The 20,131-nt window shown below is 39.3% G+C and overlaps 1 protein-coding gene across 2 annotated transcripts in view; it reads left to right on the forward strand.

The window, feature by feature from the left end:
* The first annotated feature begins 224 nt into the window (after positions 1 to 224).
* LOC107565950 (adhesion G protein-coupled receptor A1-like) overlaps positions 225 to 20,131 on the forward strand; it is a 26,069-nt gene continuing 6,162 nt past the window's right edge. The window contains exons 1-5 of one of the 2 annotated variants that reach the window (XM_016251300.1): positions 225 to 268; positions 2,220 to 2,375; positions 12,245 to 12,372; positions 13,795 to 13,918; positions 17,242 to 17,393. In XM_016251300.1, the coding sequence (XP_016106786.1) occupies positions 2,373 to 2,375; positions 12,245 to 12,372; positions 13,795 to 13,918; positions 17,242 to 17,393 (407 nt within the window). In that variant the 5' untranslated portion in view covers positions 225 to 268; positions 2,220 to 2,372. Of the gene's footprint in view, positions 269 to 1,437; positions 1,720 to 2,219; positions 2,376 to 12,244; positions 12,373 to 13,794; positions 13,919 to 17,241; positions 17,394 to 20,131 lie in introns of those variants that run through there. The other variant, XM_016251293.1, reaches the window with a different exon arrangement.

Here is a 20,131-nt window from a genome sequence, read left to right on the forward strand (position 1 = left end):
GTCTTTGCAACTTTACAGATCTTCTTTATGCACCAAGAGCTTGTAACACTCCAAAGAGAAAGGAAGAATTGAAATCGCATCATATGACCCCTTTAACTACTGTGAAGTAGCCTAAGTTTCAAACCAAATGTAGTACCTTCTCTAGACAGTAGGCTATGCGACTTTGCACGCAGTATAGGTGTATTTACTCAATTGCACGACTGGTGATGTCGGTGTGTTAGCAGCAGCCATGACGGAGCAACCCGCTTTTTGAGAAATATCATAAAGTGTCGGTCAAGTATAAACTTTTTAAATTAGCAGAACATTACTAAATACACCTTTAACATAAAATTAGACTAAAATGAGCATAAAATCTCTCTTTCATTCATGCAAATACGCAGACAAACGCAAATCTTAAGATGAGTAAGAAACGCGCACTATTTTAAGTGCGGCTTTTAAGCAATAACTGTGTGGGGCAAAACCTCCCGATGTGATTCTCCAAAACGCGCTGCTTGCGAAGGGTAAAACCTGGTAGGTTGCCTCTTTAAATCAGTGATGCGCCGGCGAGCTCAGACGGTTACAACCATTTCCATCTCTGCAGTGGGTAACTTCAACCGCGCGCGCTCAACAGCGCCTCTCACGCGAGACATGACGTTCAGCTTTCACACACGTTCTCTTCTACAGAGATCCCACGCTAAAGTGAAAACTTGTCAGACGCCTTATTAGGGGGAAGAAGAATTTTTCCAAAAATCCAACCCACGATATTTCTGAGAATCTGTTTTACTTTTCTGCTCCCTTATATGGCATTGCTTTTATAGGAGCCATCCATCATCTGATTCTGGTTCTTTAACGGTTCAATTAGGCAAACTAATTATTTTAGTACTTTTGAGGAATAAATATTAGGAAGGAAAAGAAATGGATTGAAACTGGCTATCAATATGTTGCCAATGATATCAACAGAAACATGGGCTATCAAAATTAGCGTAGGCTACATTTCATAAAATTAATGCAAAAGGTCAGTTTACAATTATTCATTAATTTTCACATACTTTTGGGGGGTAACAAATAAATGCTAAATGTGATAACATTTGATTTATTTATTTGTTTTTACAAATTTAATAATATGAACAAGAGTAGCCTATCACAAGCCTTAAATCCAATAACACTAACAGTTTATTTCGAGTCGGACATGACGAAAGTAATAACTTGGTTGTCAGAAAGTGAGTCATATAAATTCAATAACAGCTCAATTGTTCAAAAGTGTTTTGATTCACAATAAAGGACCGACTCATGAGAGTCATTTGCTCGAGAATCGGACAAAGCTTCTTGTTCTGTATGTTTTTGATTCACTAAAAGAATCGGCTCATAAGATTCATTCGTTAAACAGTGGTCGCGCTGTGTGTCTCACGCTGTAAGATTCACTGGCGGTGTTGCGGTGCATGGTAGTGCGGGAAACACAGTCAGAGTATTGCACCACGGTGTTCCTTTTGCATCGGCGGAACAATGAAGATTCGAGAGCCGTAAACGGAACCGAACGTCATGTAAATCATTTGGTTACGCTATTTTCTTTGAAAAATGGAACCGGTTCCTCGGTCCTCGGTTCAAATCCCAAGACCTGAGATTTGTCTTCCTTAGAGATGGAGTAGCCTATAGCCTATTACATGCGCTCACGCTCGTCAAGTCTATCAGATAATGGGACGTAAAGATGGGGTACGACACCAGTTGCTCTCTTAAAAATAGGTAAGGATGAAGTAAATGTTACGTTCAGATAGTAGCCTATATCTAATTCTGATACGGTAAGTGATATTCACGAAATATGGTAGCTCGTGAATTCATGCTCCTGCGTTCTTTTAAAAACATTTTCTGATGAAGTCTTGATTGTGCCATTTTGGTATAAGGTAAGGGGTGTTGGCTTTGTTTGCTCGTCATAGGATTACGATTTTGGAGACAGGGTGTTAAACCGTTCTTAGGGCTCTCAAATGACAGTAAGACTGTTTTAAAACCATCTTTACACTGCCTACGTTGTGAAGAGGTCGCAATGTTGTTTTTCTCGAATGCCTGTGCTTTAACATTTCACGAGCGATATTTCTAAAGACTTACGTCACGCAAATGCGCACGTGCCCGACGGAAATCGCGGCAAATGACTGAAGTCCATCAATTCTGAGCTGACTTTTAACGAGGAAAGGGTTCATGGTGATGTTCGCTTTGTTTTTTTGCTTTTTTTCTCGGATGTTCTGCAGCCTCTCCTGCTGGAGAATGACCCCCCCTCAGCGCCTGTCGGAATGCCGTTTCTCTCCGCGTGCGCAAGGGCCAAGCGCCAGATGGCCACATCATAACCGACTGTGATACTTGATACTATTGCACTAAAGCTGGACCCTAACTTTGCGGATCTGATGGTGAGTGATTTAAAGTACCTCATTTATATTTTTAATGACAATTTATGACAGTTCATGTTACAAGATAAAACTTTGGTCTCTCTTCCTATGTAATCCACACACAAAAACTTTCAGTGGCGATATAAATCAGCTGCTTTTCTGTGTAGTACCAACGCCAGTCAATTGAGAGTTTCTCCCAAACAAACAGGCGTTTACGGTGGGCATTAGCATTGATCTCCGATGTGAAATACGAAATTAAAGCGATGCCTCACAATGGTTAACATTGCACTTTCTCAGCGGCAGAGAAAGAGGGTCCATTTGTTGCAGTGCCAGACGCTTGCTCAATATCGCTGCACTGTTAAATTAACTTTATTCAATTACGTATAGTCGATGCACTGTCTTTGAATCTCTGAAAACGGTAGAGGTTGTGTAGAAGGGATTTAGTCAGAGGGTAACCGCACTGGTGGCTCTGGAAGCTGGAGAGCGCGTGCAGTGAATATCAATTGTCATTGTCAGCTAATCATCACAAGGGGCTGTGGCGTGTCCGTGGCCTTGGTTATCCCTGAGGCAAAGGTGATTTTACTTTGTTTTCCGATTACACTGTTTTTATGACAGCACCAAAGTATACTCGCGGCTGTATGACGTGGATAGAGATTTTAATTGTGTGCGTTATGACGTCTACATTGGCTGTATGACGTCGGCTGTCGCCGCTTCCTCTTTTCAGATATCCAGCCAATCAGGTCACTGGTATCAGCCAACCAGGAAAAAAGCTTTGTTCCCCTTTCCACCGTACAGAAAAGACACGTAAGATCACAGCAGCACCATGGAGAGTGCCTTTAGCGCTTTATCTGTTTTAAGCACCAAGGACAGAGACCCGAACCAACCAGGCCTACAGTCAGTGACAGTGTTAGGAATTGCCTTGATCTAATATCATATAGAACATAGATCTTAGCAAGGGCGTAGTTTTGCTTTGAAAACAGGGACATATTGCAAGGAGACAGAGGAAAAGATTAAGATAAGATTATAATCTTTGTAAACAAACAAGCTATTAAAACAGTGAATCACAGGACCTTGATCAGTGTTGATGCTGAGAAATGCCATTGCGTGGATGTACCTCTGGTGATATAGAGAAAATAACATTTATTCCTTCTTATCACAAGACTCATTTTGTATACTTTTTCAGCACCTCAATAATATATATGACAGCTGCATTCTGAGTTTTTTTTTTTTTTTTTTAACCATCCGCTTCCATGTCGTTAAACACTTTTAAGTTCACTACATTAAGTATTATTCTTCTCTCTGGTCAGTGGCAAAGCTGATCATAGGGTGGTCATGTTGGGCACACAATGAACTGATCAACGGATGTTATTTATTTAATTAATTAATGTATTTTTTAAAGAGGACCTATTTGCTTTTTATGTTATGTTATCTCTACTGTGTAATATAGCTGTTTGTGCATGTAAACAAAGCACAAAGTACCAAAGGGAGTTCATTTTTCAATAGAAAACACATCTTAAATGCCTCATTTGTAGTTCTCACATTATTTCCGTAACATAGCTACATCATTATGTCCATCTACTGACTACTTTATACTTTGTACTGGCTGATTATGGTTTTCCAATAGACCAGTCACAATAGACTGGGGCCGGTTGACCAATCTGAGCAGACTGGGCTTTTGGAAGGCGAGCTTTAAAGAAAACAAAACTAAAACAGACTGTTCAGAAAGTGGATGAAAACAGGTATTGCAGCAATGTAAAAAAAGAAAAGAAAAAGTTTTTTGAACATTTAATCATGTAAACCAATTCTAGTAGCCCCTCTGATCAAAATTATGAAAAATAATAACAAAAAATTTTAATAAAAAAAAAAAAGTTAATTCAAGCCAGATTTGAAACTTTTGGTACTTAAGGCAAGACATGTTCAGCTTAACCAGCTCATGAACAGATGTGACTTTAGGGGAGTTAAAACGTTTCTACAGTGACACCAATGAGACCTCAAATATGTATTGAAACCATCAGTAGTTTGGGACCAAATATTGGTCGGGACACTTCCGATTTGGTTGCTGGGGACATTTGCCTACCACCTCTACCATCTAAAGATATATATATATAGATCTCAAAAGGCTTTTAAATGTAGTTATCAACAAGTTGTTTCTTCTATATATTCAAGGTCTTCTTTGTCTCTATGTAGTGCCTTAGCTTCTACGTTTTTTGAAATTAAATGATTAGGATCACCCTGAAGATATTTAAATATTAATAGATATAAATAAATAAACGGACATTAAATATTGATTTTTTCATTAGCCTTCTTGTCGAGACTGTGGAGAGAAAGAACACAAGTTAAATAGAAAACATAGATAGTGTGGATGAGCGGTCAGTTGTACAGCATTGCCTGTGTACACTACACAAATATCTGAATGCTGCGAATGACCAATCAGAATCGAGTTTTCCAGAGAGCTGTGTAAAAATACAAAGTATGTTCTCCCGAGCACCACATTATCCATTAGACCTTGCAAAATAGCTTTTTCAGATTACAGAGGACATGAAAGTGCAAGGGATGTGCAGAGCAGCTCTTTTAAACCACACACAAGTGTACACTTTCCACAAGAATTACAGTGAAGATCATAGCTCCCTACCACCAACATTGCTGAGAAAAACTGAATTGCATACTGAAGTCAGTTTAATTATAGATCATATGGTAATTCATTTTAGTTGTTTATACGGAAGCGAAATCTTGAATATTAAACAGTATTTGTAGAAAGAATACAAAGATGGTTGTTATATAATGAGTGTTTTACTGCTTTTTGTTTTGTGCCGTGTATAAGAGTGTAAAAAGAGAGCATGTGTGCATACAAGCCTGTAGGCCTTCTGGATACACATGCACGTGACTTTTATATATTGCATAAGGTATGTTTGCAACATTTGTGTGTATGTATGCGAGTGTGCATAGTTGGTATATGTTTATGAAGATACGCCTGCAACAAACCCAAGCAGTCATATTCTGTTGGAGAGATGAGTCTGTGCACTGGAGCAGACTGATTGACCAAGTTTTGTCTTCAAGATAAGCATGCTCACTGAGGCACACAGAAGGAGAAGCCAAGAACACTCTTAATGCTCAAGATGCATCAAAGACCTAAATATGGAGGTCACACCAATTTTTATAACATAATATTAATTAGGTTTTATGAGATTGAACGGTTTTATCACTTTAAAGCGGCCATATGATGCTGCTAAAAAGAACATTATTTTGTGTATTTGGTGTAATGAAATGTGTTTATGCGGTTTAAAGTTAAAAAAACACATTATTTTCCACATACTGTACATTATTGTTTCTCCTCTATGCCCCGCCTTTCTGAAACACGTTGATTTTTACAAAGCTCATCGGTCTGAAAAAGCGAGGTGTGCTCTGATTGGCCAGCTATCCAGTGCGCTGTGATTGGCCATCTTCCCAGATCGTGACGTAGGTATGTGGGGGCGTGTTAGAATGAGCCGTTTTAGGAGGGCGTGGCTGACTCTGAACTTTTATAAAGAATATCTCTTTGGTTTTGAGACTTTAGTGTTTGCAACTTTACAGATCTTCTTTATGCACCAAGAGCTTGTAACACTCCAAAGAGAAAGGAAAAATTTAAATTGCATCATATTACCCCTTTAAAGGCACTGTATTGATCAATCAGTGGCTGCTTTTACACTTGGCATTAACATGCGATCACCACAATCCGATCAAGCAGATCGGATCGTCAGTCAATCAGAACACAGAGCGTTTACAATTGGCAACAATAGCTGACTTCTCTATCTGGTTAACCGATCAGATCTGTCTTTCCCACACAATATTTAAATAAGTCTGCAGAGAATTGGCCCAGTGCAAAGTTAACCTGAAGTGGTGGGTTTTCTTTTGAAAAACATTTTCAGTTGCGGGACATTTTACAAATCAAAGATAAGTGTAGGAGTCTCACTAGCTCTCCACACGAGTGTTCTCTGTCTTTCTTCTGACAGTTTGAGAGAGAGGGGCGGGGTTTTGCGTTATGTCGACCTGTGAATGCAGACACGATGGCTGGATTGCATTTACATTACACTGAGATCCGATCACAAAGCGCCCTCGACTACCTCTGGAGCAGGACACGCTGATCGGATAACGTTCTGATCAGAAGCACGTTTACACTTATCTTTTCAATGTGTATGTGTACAACATCCGGATACAGGTCGCATGTTAATGCCAAGTGTAAACACAGCCAATTTCAATGCCTCATTAACTTTCACTTTCCTCATACGACTGCGAGAAAATCACATTGGCTCATGAATGTACGATGTACCCTAATCAATTTAAGGGCCATAGTCCTATGCTATTTCACTAATCGTATTGAATCCAAGCACAGGCTGTCTGAGTGAGAAAGCATGGTGTCTTAGTGACAGCAGCCAGTCTTAAAACTCCCAACAATTTGTCTCTCAGTGGCACACATTTTAAAAATTATTTTAGAAGTCATGTTTTATCAGTTCTTTGCATTTGCGTAGTATATTTAGCAAGTCTGTGATATTGTGATTGCATTTACACTTCTGGCATGGAATGTTACTACTTGAAGAAAGAGGGTCAGTGCACAGAATGATAGCGGGTCCTACTGAGCCAGCGATGATCCTCTTTGTCACAAATCCGGTCCGTGGCCTTCCGGCCGATTGCCACTAGAGATCACTCTACCATTACATTGACTCTCACACTACACATACTGTTACATGTCACTCCGGACTACAGTTCCCATCATCCATTGCACTTGTACAGCTGAATTCACTGATCACACAGCCTTAAAAAATCCCACACTCACCTGAGAGCCAGTACACACTCTATTTAACACCCACTCAGTTCCTGTTCAGATCGCCGAGTATTGTCTAGCGTTTTTCACTCTCCAAGTGTTAGCTACTTTACCAAGCCATTCCATGTTTGGTCTCTAGTATTGTTTTGCGTTTTCCACTCTCCTAGTGTTAGCTGCTATACGGAGCCTGTTTATTGTCTTAGTTTTGTCTTTTTCATAGTTCCTAGTTTAGTTTAGTCTAGTCTTGCCTTGCCTGTTTTCCCGTGTATATATCGGTGCCTTTGTTTTTGGATTTCCCTGTCGTCTTGCCATTTGGACTCTGTTTGCCCCTGCCTGGACCTTTGCCTTCTACCTGCATTTATCTCTTGTCTTGCCCGTACCATACTTGTTTGACCCTGCCTGTGTTCTGACCATGTTTATAAATAAAAGCTTGCACATGGATCCTCATGCCTCACGTCTCGTCGGCTCCGTTACACTCTTCCTCTCTGCATGCTCGTTGGCTGAGACCTGAAATGGCATCTCTTTAGAGCTCACTTTTTATTCACTGACCTTTTTTCTACTTGCTTGCTGATTGGCTAAGACCTGAGGTTAGCAGGTCCATTCATGTGATTCAATTAAATGAATCAGTAAATATATTTTGATTGATTGATACATATTGTCACGAATCCGGTCCATGAGCTTCCGTCGGCTAACCATCAGAGGTCACCCTTCCCATTTCATTGACTCTTGCACTACACACTGTTGCATATCACCCCGGACTACATATCCCATCAGCCACTGCACTAACGACAAACACACTGTTGATTGCACAGAACTGATTGCACAGCTGTTATCACTCACACATCCCCTATTTAACTCTCACTCTGATCCCATTGCACTGCAGAGTATTGTTTAGCACTTATCGTTGGATAGCTACACTACAGAGCCCCGTTAGCCTCCTAGCCTAGTTTTGCCTTGCCTTGTCTGTTTTCTCAGTTTTTGATCTTCGCCTGTTTTCCTGGATTTCTCCCTTTAGTCTTGCCCCTGTGATTCTGTCTGCCAATCGTCGACCTACGCTAGCCCTAGGATTATTCTTGTGTCTTGCCCGCCATATACCTGTTTGCCACTGTTTCGACCCTGCCTGTGTTTCTGACCTCCTCTGCTTTAAATAAAGCTTGCTCATGGATCCGCACGTCTCACGTCTTGTCAGCTCCGTTACAGAATACTCGGCCAACCAAGGATCCAGTGGCTTTTCATGTGGACATTGGCCAGGTATGGACACTGCGAGACTGTTGTTAACCCTTGAGCAGGGTTTGCGAGCGCTCGAGGATTACGTACAGGAGTATTTGGATCTTGCATATTTTTCTGATCTGCCTGACTGTGTGCTCATAGACTTTTTTTTGTGAGGGTATCAATGAAACGTTAAAGACACGATTAATCCGTGAGGGTCCCTGTTCTTCTCTAAGTGATTTTGTGGATTATGCTCTGTTGTCTGTTGGTTCAGCGTTCACTGTGGGTATCGTTCACTCGTGTAATGGCGGCCGCGCTAGAGCATGCTCACAAAATGGCGGACACTGCAACGCCCAGTCAAGTCACCGTTGATCTTCACAAGTCGGGTCAATTCACCGTTGATCTTCACGAGTCGGGTCGGGTCACCGTTGATCTTCACGAGTCGGGTCGGGTCACCGTTGATCTTCACGAGTCGGGTCGGGTCACCGTTGATCTTCACGAGTCGGGTCGGGTCACCGTTGATCTTCATGAGTCAAGTCAGGTTACAGTTCATTATCATGAGTCTAGTCAGGTCACAACAGATCTTCATGAGTCAGGTCTAGTCACAGCTGATAGTTATGAGTCTAGTCATGTCATGGGGCAAATCAAGTCACAGTTTATGATCATGAGTCTAGTCAAGTCACAGCTGATAGTTATGAGTCTAGTCAAGTCACAGTTGATTGTCATGAGTCACGTCAGGTTACAATTCATTATCATGAGTTGGGTCTACTCACAGTTGATCATCACGAGTCAAGTCACAGTTTATGATCATGAGTCTAGTCAAGTCAAAGTTGATAGTTATGAGTCTAGTTAAGTCACAGTTGATCGTCATGGGTCAAGTCTAGTCACGGCTGATCGTCATGAGTCAAGTCACAGTTGATCGTCATGAGTCAAGTCTAGTCCCAGTGGATCATCATGTGAACTCCCCGCTTGTCCTGTTACAGCCATAGAAGCCTTTTACGATCCCCCTGCTCGTCCTGTCACGGCTATGGAGGCCGTCGGGGGAATTCTCATCCTGTCCTGTCACGATCGTGGAGGCCGTTTGTGAATTCTTGGCTTGCTTTGCTTCAGCCCGAGAGGTCGTTTGTGAACTGTTGTCCTGTCCCGACCCAGCCAAGGAGGCAGCCTTGTCTATCAACCCCAATGTTCTGTCTGTGTTGTCTGTCTCTGCTCTCTCGTTGTTACAGTCTCTGCCATACCGGTCCTGCCTCAGTGCCCGGTCTCTCCACTTCCAGGTGGCCCTCCATCCCTCCCCCTGTTCCGCCTCCACTCCACCGCCCTCCGGAATCATAAAGGGTTTTGAGCGTCTGGAAGCCGCTCCTTGGGGGGGCTCTGTCACGAATCCGGTCCATGAACTTCCGTCGGCTAACCATCAGAGGTCACCCTTCTCATTTCATTGACTCTTGCACTACACACTGTTGCATATCACCCCGGACTACATATCCCATCATCCACTGCACTAACGACACACACTGTTGATTGCACAGCACTGATTGCACAGCTGTTATCACTCACACATCCCCTATTTAACTCTCACTCTGATCCCATTGCACTGCCGAGTATTGTTTAGCACTTATCGTTGGATAGCTACACTACAGAGCCCCGTTAGCCTCCTAGCCTAGTTTTGCCTTGCCTTGTCTGTTTTCTCAGTTTTTGATCTTCGCCTGTTTTCCTGGATTTCTCCCTTTTAGTCTTGCCCCTGTGATTCTGTCTGCCAATCGTCGACCTATGCTAGCCCTAGGATTATTCTGGTCTTGCCCGCCATATACCTGTTTGCCACTTTCGACCCTGCCTGTGTTTCTGACCTCCTCTGCTTTAAATAAAGCTTGCTTATGGATCCGCACGTCTCGCGTCTTGTCAGCTCCGTTACACATATATTGATTGAATAAGACCAAGCTGAAAATGTGAAGTGAGTTTAGCAGCCCCAGTCATGTTATTCAATTAAATTCTGTTATACATACCTGTGGATTGATACATATACTGTACACTACAGTTCAAACATGTTTTAATAAATTAATACTTTCATTCAGCTAGGATGCATTAAATTTATTCATCTTTCCATGCATCAAAGAATTCTGGAAAAATAAATAAGCAATGTAACTGTTTTTAACACTGATAATAATAATAAGAATTGTTTCTTGAGCACTAAATCAGCAGGATGAATGATTTCTGAAGAATCAGTTGGTACTGAAGACTGGTACGGAGTAATGACATTTACATAAAAAAAAAACAGGTGTGTTAAATTGTTATATTTCACAATATTCCTGTGTTTTGATCAAATAAATGCAATTCTTATGCTTGTAAGCATAAGAAGCTTCAAAAAATCTTACTGACCCCAAACATTTAAATGATAATATATATATATAGTTTGGAGGCAACTTTTGTCTGGGAAAAAACAGTTTACTGTCAGTGAAAGGGGTGGTTGGTCACAGAGCTTGAAGAGCGGGCACAATCTCATCAAACTGCTGTAGATGGGTGGATGAGCAATGGAGTGCATGTACATCCGGAGTTAAATTTTACCCAACTCTAATGGAAGATTGTATTTTGGCCTGATATTTTGAGATTTCTTACAAGTGAATCATTGGTTTCCCTACAAGAGTTTTGGCTGGCTCTGCTGATATCAAATAAAAATCCTAAAAGAGTGACGACACACTGCTTTTACGTAGGCCTATATACACTAAAGAGTGAATTTCAGATAGCTCTGTATTGAGGCGACACTGATTAGGTCTTTATTTAGTACAGATTCTGACTATAGTATACCCCAAAGCCTTTTTTTATGGGCACACTGTTTGAAATGACTTCCTCTGCTTTGGAGCACTAAAGGAGTTGATATTAATCAGCATTACCTTTCAGTGCAACAGTGGTTCGATGTCTTAGGGCATTAAAGGTACGGTATCTTTGCTGAAGAACTGAGGTCAAAAGGATCAATAATGTGACGCTGAGTGATGCTTTATGGGAAACTGATTAATGGGCAGCAGTTGTGCTGATCTCACCTTGGATTGAAGCAGACACGCACTCTGGGAGACAGGGCATAATGGGCCCAAGTGCAAAAAACACTGCAAGGCTAAATCATAATATAACCAGGATTTTAGGGTTATGTTTACTTTTCGTTGTATGATAATTTCAACATGTGTGTTGCTTTTTCGTTTATATGTAAGCTGTCGTTTAATTTTCAAATGGCCAATCTTGTGCATAATAGCATTGTGCTGACTTTTTTTAAGCCTCGCTGCACTCCCAGATATTGAAAGAAGTGTTAAATGAGGTCTGGATATTTGTCTCACATTTAAAGATGGAGACTAAGGGAAATTGTAATGAGGAGCATAGAGCGTATTTAGTCTGTTGGAGTGTAAAAACATGCATGTACATCTGTGGTGCTGCTTTCCAGAGGGGATGGAGCCCTTCAGGCACACAACAAAGGGGCTCTTCGGGCTGGGTGATAAAATAGACATGCTGAAAGAGATTGATGCGTATGGGGGTGAAGTCTTTGGCTCACAGGGACAGCGCTCCCTTCTTGTATTGTTTCTCTTTCTTCCTGTCTCCTCCTTCAACTCGCCCCTTTTTCTTTTATTTAGACAGATAAAACTGTCTTAATGGCCAATTTCTTAAATCCATCAGCTTTATTCACGTTGTGCATCCGTACTGCCACACATAATTTACCAATAAGAGACTGCAAATGTTAGAAGCTGAGATGGACACTAGCAGTATATGCATTAATAAAATCATAAAGAAGCAAATTAGCAGAATGATGCTATTAGGCAAATGCATGTAATATAAAGATGGGTGTGTTTTTATCATTTGAGATGTTCTTTTATTTCTCATGTTTTTATTCTGATTTTATTGACAGGATTTAAAGAGGGTGCTGTCCTTTCCTCCATATCCAGGGGATTATTTGCACCCAGTGGTGTATGCCTGCACTGCAGTGATGCTGCTCTGCCTGCTGATTTCTATCATGACATACATTGTACACCACAGGTATGTGTTTTATTGCAATTAAGCTGCACCAGTGGCATAAATTATTAAATACAGTATAGATCTGAAAAATAAGCTGTGTGGTTAGTGATTAGTTTATTAGAGTTAAGGATGGACTGATATTGAAATTCTGGCCAATGTTATATCATATTATAGCACTATTCAAAGGTTTGGGGTCAGTAAGACTTTTTTTGAAAGAAGTCGTTAGTCGTTTATGCTCAACAAGGCTGTTTTTGTTTAATAAAAAATACAGTAAAAACTGTCGATTTTGAAATAATGTTACAATTTAAAATCACTACTGTTTGTTGAATATATTTTAAATATTGAATTTATTCCTGTGATGGCAAAGCTGAATTTTCAGCAGCTACTCCAGTCTTCAGTGTCACATTATCTTTCAGAAATCATTCTACTGTGCTAATTTAGTGCTCAAGAAAGATTTATTATAAACGACAAAAGAAGGTATGCAGCTTAATATTTCTGTGGAAACTGCAAAACATTTTTATTTCATGATTATTTAATGAATCCACAGAACAGCATTTATTTTAAATAGGTTATTTATTTATTTTTAAATCTTACTAAACCCAAACATTAGTGTAGTATGACAGATGGATAAATATTATTTTTATCTATTTGAATGATTTTGGGGATGCTTATTAGACTGTCCTTAAAAAATTATTTGGTTACCAGACAATAGTGTTTTTGTGTGGAATGTGTGTATAAACTCAAAAGCTTAATCTAGGACACAGTATGAAAATCATTTCTTTGGTATAAATGGATAAATTAAGAAACCTAATTTTAAGCTGAAATGAGTTTGAAATGAATAAACATTAGTCGATAAATATCTATAGGCATTATAGATATTTGCATAATATAATATATTTGTTTTGGACCAGTGTATTTCTGCAACCGAATATCAGCAATTAAATTTAGTGTTAATGTGTAGTTAAATCTAGTGAAATGTTGTATTTTTCATTCTGCCTTTTTGCATTGTTAAACCGCTTGCTTCAGTCAAAAATAGTTTACAGTTTTCCTCTATTCGAAACATGCCATTTGTAGCACCAATACTAACACTGGAAGGTCACAGTAGGGAATGTTTTTGGGACAGACTGCCACCATAGTGCTGTGATCCTGAGTCAGACTGCCAATATTTATAGTATCATCACCCCTGACTGTCACAGATATTTCCAGTGAGTAATGCTTGCTCCGTGGAGAAGGGGCCATTTCTAACCTTAGAGGGACAGTGGCAAATTTAGTGAGCCGCTCTACTTCGAGACACTTTGCAGACGGGTGAAAAAGATTCTTTAGTCATAGCATTGCGCTTCAAAGGCAGTTTCTTGCTCCCTTCAGTAGTAAGCTATTGATGTATTACTCATGGTGCAACTGTCTCTTCATCTGATGTGAGTGTGTGTGTGTGTGTCTCTGCAGCATAATCCGAATCAGCAGGAAAGGATGGCACATGCTCCTCAACTTCCTCTTCCACACTGCCATGACGTTTGGGGTGTTTGCAGGAGGCATCAACCAGATCAAGTACCCTGTGATCTGTCAAGTGGTAAGTCTCCCAGTTCTCTGCCCTGTTTCTTTGGCCTGAGTGAACCACATTATTCATGCCCTGTGTCTGTGGCTCTCAGCTCAGAGTCACTAGCATATGGCCTCTTTGACTCCCGAATTGGCATGGTTGCCAATTACTAAGGCACAGAGGGCTTTGTTTGGCATGGCTGCCCAGTGTTGAGAGGCTAATGCACTGGGGTTCTAGGATTGCCATGGCCTTTCAAAGTGTAGCTACTTATTCTTTCGTCACAGACAATTTCCATCCTGGACCAGTGAGTTAGATTAATTTGATTATGTTTATAGCTGCACGCTTATTAAACATATTTTAGTTAATGACAGCAGTTGATTCAGTGTCAGTGAAGCTTTAGAATTAAAAGCATCAGATTTATGATTGGAGGCATAATGAGCATACATTTGAGACGCAGCCTAAACACAGTATATATACACTGGGGCGGTGAAGGTAAAATTCTGCATGATATAAATGACTCATCCACATATTCGTCATATTCATCCACTTTCACACTAATCAAAAATTAAAAGAAAAATTACGTTTGTTAAAATATATCAAATTATAACATAAAAATATTAGAATTGTGAATATCAATCGATAGAAATATCAGCCTATCAATCTATCTTGTTTGTTTGTTCATTTGCTTTTGTAGTTAAAATTACATTTATCCACCATTTTTATAGTGAGACTATTGCATTTTAAATTATGGGAGGCACTTTCAGTTTGGGTATGTTCCACTCAAAAAGACTGAAACATATAATTTATAATCATAAGGTTGCACTGCAAATAATCTGTCAGTTTGACTGAACGACCTGTACATTTTGTTTTCAGATGTCAGGAGAATAACATAACTATTGGTATTTTAATGTGTATTACAAGAATTACTATGGTGTATTACAATGGTATAACAAAAATATCTCTGTTAAGAGCTCTTTTCAGTCCGCTGCATTATTTTCTTCCTTATTATTTTCTTATTTTCATGAAATCTTCATGTCTCTTTTCAGGTTTGTTTTCACACTGATTCTTTAAAATGTAATTGTCTCCTCTTTTCACTTCTAATCCCTATCAGTTGTGTTTATCGGAATGTTTCTAAAGCAGGTAAATACAATATTTGTTATCTATTAAATTAACAGAAATATCTTTGAAATATTCTCACTCTATACTGTTATTATTAATGAGCCATTTTGATTAAGGCCACACATTTGACATATAATAGACATACTATATAACTATAGTGATATTTAAAATGTGTATGATTTTGTTGACTGGAATAATCAAGCTTTTGGGGTTATTAATGATATGTTGAAAGTAATTTGTTAATGCTTTGTACACTTTTAAATTTTCTTTTAATGAACGATGGTTAAAGGGTGTGTAGAATAATGTCACCTCATTGCATCCAGTTTTTAAAAATGCTTATTATTGCGTTCATAGAGCGAACCTTTTGCTGATTGTTTACAGTGTAACGGAAGTTACTCCCATAATTCATGCAAAGCATCAAGGGGCATAGAAAAAATATGGATACGTATTTCTTCGAATTTCAGTTCATTTTAATTCTACTTTCCTAAAAATACAAATGGCAAATCTGTGTCCTGTTTGCTACAAATTGCTTAAATTAAATTAAGGAATTGAATTGGTGTTTGAAAAGAAATTGTCAATTACATTCTGGAAAATAGGTCAGGTTCAGTACTGTAGCTGTATGCAAAAATGATTGACAGAGGAAGTTTGATTGAAGGAAACTGCAATTAAGTCGCATGATACAAAATGTAGTGTTTCATTGCTGGATGATGTCAAATGAAGGCATGTGCCAGGTGAAGACAGAGAGCAAATTCTGAGAAATATGCCAGCATTTGGCCAACTGAATGGGACAATGTGGTATTTTACCACTGCCATGCATTTGTTCCCCAGGTGTGTAGCCAGAGATGGACAAACAGTGTGATGCAGAGGAGCGCTTGTGACCAAATTATGCCGATTTGACAAGAATTGTCTCCATAGCTGTGCTAATTGTGTGTGTGTGTGGCAATGAATGTATTTTATAGATAAATGTAGATGCTTTATTTTGTTGTGCAGTACAGTGCCCTCTCAAAAAAAACAAGCAGGCATGGGCCCATGCCCAAGTGGTGGGCATCAGAGGGAGGGAAGCTCGAGTCATACCATGACAGATGCAGAAGCTAAATTAGATCTGAATCTGAAAATTTTGTTGAACTTTTGTGATCAAATGTTCTCATTATGTCACAAAATATGTATAATGATTAGTTTTAAAAGAAACATTTACAACTGTAATGAAAGCACACTTTGTTCTTTGTGAGTTTTGAGAATTATTTGGTATATACCATGCATTCCAGTGCTACTTTCTGTGTAAAGAACAAAAAAAACCTGAAATACAAGATACACTACCGTTGAAAGGTTTGGGGTCAGTAGGATTTTTATTTTCAAAGAAATCAATACTTTTATTCAACAAGGATGCATTAAACTCTTAACTTTGTGTGGTAGTAGCAATCTGTAATAGTCTTGTACTGCTACTAGGTTTTAGTGTTTTTAGGGTCAGTGTGTTTTGATGAATGTGAATGTTTGCTGTTAGAAAAGATTAAGTTGATTTTTAGACCTGTACAAAGTATTTGGCCCTAACTGCAGTGTCAAGCTGGAAAAGACAACTGTGTATGAGTTTGGGAAAAGTATACTTTATATTATGAACACCTGTCTGGTTTCTGATGATATGGTTTCTCATTATTTTTATGTGACAGTTTGTCCAAACATTTATTTATAGAGTATTTACATTTTCCAAGATATAAACAAAAAAAAAATCATGTCCACTATTTATGAGTTTGGAAAAAGTATACTTTATATTAAGAACACCTGTCTGGTTTCTGATTATATGGTTTCTCATTATTTTTATGTGACAGTTTGTCCTAACATTTATTTATAGAGTATTTACATTTTCCTAGATATAAACAAACAAAAAAAATCATGTTCACTTTTTATACATTTACAGTTTTTGAAAAAGCATGACAGACATTCACAGCACATAATTTACATTCAGTGCCCATATAAACGTCATATATATCCTATATGAATGAATGGATGGGTCGGTTGATTGGAGGTAGTATGTGCATTGGAGCAAAGAGGACAACAGCATGACCTCGCTGTCTGAGGAGAATTACCTCAAACTCCCCCTCAGTGCATCCTTCCTCAAACAGACACACACACACACACACACACACACACACACACACACACACTGCTGCTTTAGTTTTCTGTGCCAGTCTGCTTTCTGAGTGAACTTTCAGTGTTTAATGTTTCGTCTTGTTCATTGACAGGTTGGCATTATCTTGCACTACTCCTCCCTCTCTAGCATGCTATGGCTGCTTTTCACTGCCAGGAATATTTGCAAGGAGGTGTCCAAGGCTCCACCCATACCTCAGGACAGGGACCCTCCCAACCAACCACAGCCTAAAGCCACCATCTTCAGGTACACAGCATGAAGATTATGAATTTACTAAAGGTTGAGAATTCTGATTCAATAGTGGTTCTTATTCAATAAAGAGTTTATATTTATTAAAGAGTTAAGTTAGTAGATACAATATATACACTACCATTCAAAAGTTTGGGGTCAGTAAGATTTTTTTCTTTGTTATTCAAAGTCTTTTATGCTCACCAAAGCTGTATTTATTAATCAAAAGTACAGTAAAACAGGAACATTGTGAAATGTTATAACAATTCAAAATAAGTGTTTTCTATTTTAATGTATAGTTCAGTCATGAAACTCTAGATGGCGCAGGCTGACGGGTTGTTAACATAACTGATGATATTCAGAGAGTTAAATGACTTGTCACAAGCTGATTGGTTCATGCTGCATATGCAGCCAATGAGCTTACTGCCTTGCATTTATATGGCTGGCTAGCATTCACTAGAGATTCCTGCAGCGCGCTTTCAGAGTTTCTCTGAAACCCTCCACCTTCCCCAGCTCCACCTGTATAGATCTGCTACGGGTTATTTTATATGCTATTTGTGCAGCAGCAGTATGTCTTAAATACTCACTGCACCATATCGCCATATGCATTGGCAGTAGCAAGTTCCTGTACTTGCTTGCAGCAGCAGCAATAAACAACAAATACAGCAATAACCAACAGCAGCAGCAATTCAGAAGCAGCGTGGCAGATCTATTCCGCCAAGACCGAATACATTAACATTGTCATATCCATCACCATGCTAAAATCTTCCGAGAGTTGTCATGATTTAAATATATTCAATTTTTTTCTGTGATGGCAATGCTTAATTTTCAGCATCTGTTACTCCAGCCTTCAGTGTCACATGATCCTTAAGAAATAATTCCAATATGCTCATTTGTTGCTCAGAAATTTTTAGGGGCCAAGCACCGAAGGTGCAGTGGCACCTATTGTATCCGTTAGTGTAATTTTTCTTCTTCCGCCGCAAGTCTATAGCAGCCCATAGAACCGCTTGCGGGAAAGTTATGAAATTTGGCACACTGATAGAGGACAGTCTCAACATTAACCACAGCAAGTTTGGAGTCTCTAACTCCAACTCTCTAGCGAGAATGAAAATTCTTTTTTCCACTGAATCCTTGGCTCATGCCGAGTCAAATGAACACCAAAATTCAAAAATCGCAAGGTTTAGCTTTTTCGCAATTTTTAATTGTTCGTAAAACCTACTTTTTCGAACTCGTCCTAGACGGTTTGTCTGATTCTCACCAAAATTGGCTCAGATCATCTTCAGACCATGCTGGCAAAAGTTATGGAATTCAAGTTGATTCGTCCCACCTTTCTCGAATAACGCACAAAGGAATTCTACAAAAAGCACGTAAAAATGGATGTGAGGCTATATCTCCGCAACGGTTTGGCGTATTGAAACCAAACTTGGTGTGTGATATAACAAGCATGACCTGAGACTACCTGCAGTGTTTCGGCGCAGTGCCCCCTAGTGGTCAGGAGATAAAAAATGCATATTTTTGCTTATAACCTCTGAATGGTTTGGCCAAAAATCACAAAACGGGTCTCTTTAGATTCGGTGCATCATGCTGAGTCAAATTGCATAAAATTTCTCCATGTCAGCCATTTTGAGCGTCGGCCATTTTTAATTTTGTCAAAAAATGCAATATTTTAAGAACGCTTAGACTTTGTTATTACGAAAATCGGTATGCATCTTCGGCACCATGCCCTGATGGCACTCAAAAAACACAAACTTTTTCGAACTCCTCCTAGACCGTTAGTCCCATTTTCACCAAATATGACTCGGATCATCTTCAGACCAAGCTGGCAAAAAGTTATGGATTTCGTGTCGATATACGAAGCGGGTTTCGTTTAGAGCATCAACGAATTTGCTGGTTAAGATGCCAAAATGCATCTGAGGCTGTATCTCTGCAAAGCTTTGACGTATTTGCACCAAACTTTGTATGTGCCATTGTCACCTCACACTGACAACGCCACATCAATTTGGTAACAGCGCCACCTATTGGTCAAGAGTAATAAACCATTGGTTTATTATTAATTATGAAATTTCCAAAAATGCTAATATCTTTTGATTGCATTAGCCTATTGCAATGAAACTGCTCTCAAAATATTCCTTGGCTTATGCCAACAACAGACATACCAATTTTCGCTTAGCAAATCTGAACTGCTTGTCGGCCATTTTGATTTATTAAGTAAACTAAACGTTCTGTCCGCCATTACAACCTACTTTTTTTAACTTCTCACCACTCGTTGGTCCGATTTTCACCAAAATAGAGTCAGATGATCTTCAGACTGTGCTGACAAAAAGTTATGGATTCCGTGTTGATATATGAAACCGTTTTCATACGGCGCTGCTACAAATTGTAGTTATGGTGCCAAAATGACTATGAGGCTATATCTCTTCAAAACTTTGACATTATGACACCAAACTTTGTGTGTGCCATTGTCACCTCACACAGAACACACCAAAATTATTTGATTACAGCGCCACCTGTTGGTCAAAAATCATAAGCCATTTAATCATATTACTAGTGGTTGTATTTATGATTTTTCAGTCATTTCAATTACAATCATCCTAAAATTGCTTTTATTATTCATTGTCGCATTTGGTCTGATGCTCCATGCCATGCTTAGCTTCTCATTTTGCCTCTGGAGTGCTTGGCCCCGCAATTGCTGCTTGCAGCTATATTTTTTCATGTTTCTGTAATGGTTGTGTTAGCTCTTTAGTCCCAGTAAAATA

This window comes from Sinocyclocheilus grahami, unplaced genomic scaffold (assembly GCF_001515645.1).
Source record: "Sinocyclocheilus grahami isolate Dianchi unplaced genomic scaffold, SAMN03320097.WGS_v1.1 scaffold26.1, whole genome shotgun sequence".
Lineage (NCBI taxonomy): Eukaryota > Metazoa > Chordata > Actinopteri > Cypriniformes > Cyprinidae > Sinocyclocheilus > Sinocyclocheilus grahami.